Source organism: Pterocles gutturalis, unplaced genomic scaffold (genome assembly GCF_000699245.1).
Source record: "Pterocles gutturalis isolate BGI_N339 unplaced genomic scaffold, ASM69924v1 scaffold43200, whole genome shotgun sequence".
NCBI lineage: Eukaryota > Metazoa > Chordata > Aves > Pterocliformes > Pteroclidae > Pterocles > Pterocles gutturalis.
Window position 1 is genome coordinate 53 of NW_010144836.1, and position 1,324 is coordinate 1,376.

At 64.9% G+C, this 1,324-nt stretch overlaps 1 protein-coding gene across 1 annotated transcript; it reads right to left on the reverse strand.

The window, feature by feature from the left end:
* Window positions 1–1,038: 1,038 nt before the first annotated feature.
* Window positions 1,039–1,320, reverse strand: LOC104470337 (C1q-related factor; the record flags this gene model as incomplete). The annotated part of the gene is made up of 1 exon (XM_010085209.1): window positions 1,039–1,320. A coding segment is annotated over one exon (282 nt), but the record flags the coding sequence as incomplete, so codon positions are not given.
* Between the last annotated feature and the right edge of the window lie 4 nt (window positions 1,321–1,324).

Here is a 1,324-nt window from a genome sequence, read left to right on the forward strand (position 1 = left end):
AGGCACGGCGGGGCACCTCTGCCGGTCCAAGGAAGGGACTGAAGGGACCCCTTGGGACACATCTGTGACAGAGCACGTCCCCAGCCTTGGGAGGGGGACAGGGCACCCGGGGGAGCATCTCCGGGGGTCGGATAAGGATTGGGCACCCCCAGGGATGCACCCCGAGCCCGTCACTGCTACTGGGGGAAGGGTGGGGCACCCTGGGGGGGCACCTTTGGGGCCAGGAGTGGGACAGGGGACCCTGGGGACACACCCGGAGCCCGTCATGTCACTGGGAAAGGGATGGAGCATCGTGGGGGGGCATCTCCAGGGCTGAGAGCAGGACGGGGTACCCCGGTGGTGCACCCAGAGCCCGTCATGTCACTGGGAAAAGGACAGGGGACGGGAAAAGGATGGAGCACCCCGGGGGTGCACCTGGAGCCCATCATCAAGACTGGGGGAAGGACAGAGCACCCTGAGGTGCATCTCTGGGGCCAGGAGAAGGATGTGGCACCCAGGGGATGCACCCAGAGCTCATCATTGTCACCGGGAGAGGGACAGAGCCCCCTGAGGGTGCATCCCTGGGGATGGGAAAAGGATGGGGGTGCCCCAGAGATGCACCCCGAGCCCATCATCAGCACAGGGAGAAGGATGGGGCATCCTGAGGGTTCACCTCTGCGACTGGAAGGATGTGGCACCCAGGGGATGCACTCAGAGCTCATCGTTGTCACTGGGAGAGGGACAGAGCACCCTGGGGGTGCATCTCCAGGGGCAGGAGAAGGATATGCCACCCCATGGGTGCACCCAGAGCTCATAATTGTCACTGGCAGAGGGACAGAGCACCCTGGGGACGGGAGAAGGATGGAGCACCCCGGGGACGCACCCAGAGCCCATCATCAGCACCAGGAGAAGGAGGTGACATCCTGAAGGACCATCCCTGTGGCCAGGAGAAGGATGGGGCACCCTGAAGAAGCTGCCAGCGCCCTTCTCCGGTGCTTAGGGTGGGGTGACAGGTCTGTCCCCGCGGCGGGGCTGGTGGCCGGGGTGGCCAGTGCTTACCTGCCCGTTCTTGCAGAGGTCGGCCCACATGCTGGTGCCGTCACCGCCACGCATGAGGACGTGGTAGGTGAAGAAGTAGGTGCCAGGGATGGAGCAGGTGAACTTGCCCGAGGTGGCGTCGTAGCTGTTGCCCAGGTTGGTGACAACGTCGTCGAACTTGAGGACCTCGTAGCCCTCGTGGGGGTTCTTGAGGCCGGCGTAGAAGGCGACCCGTGGCACCGTGCTGTAGGTAGCCGCGCTCACCGCACCCGTAGCCCCTGGACCTGGTAATCCTGGGGGTCCCGGT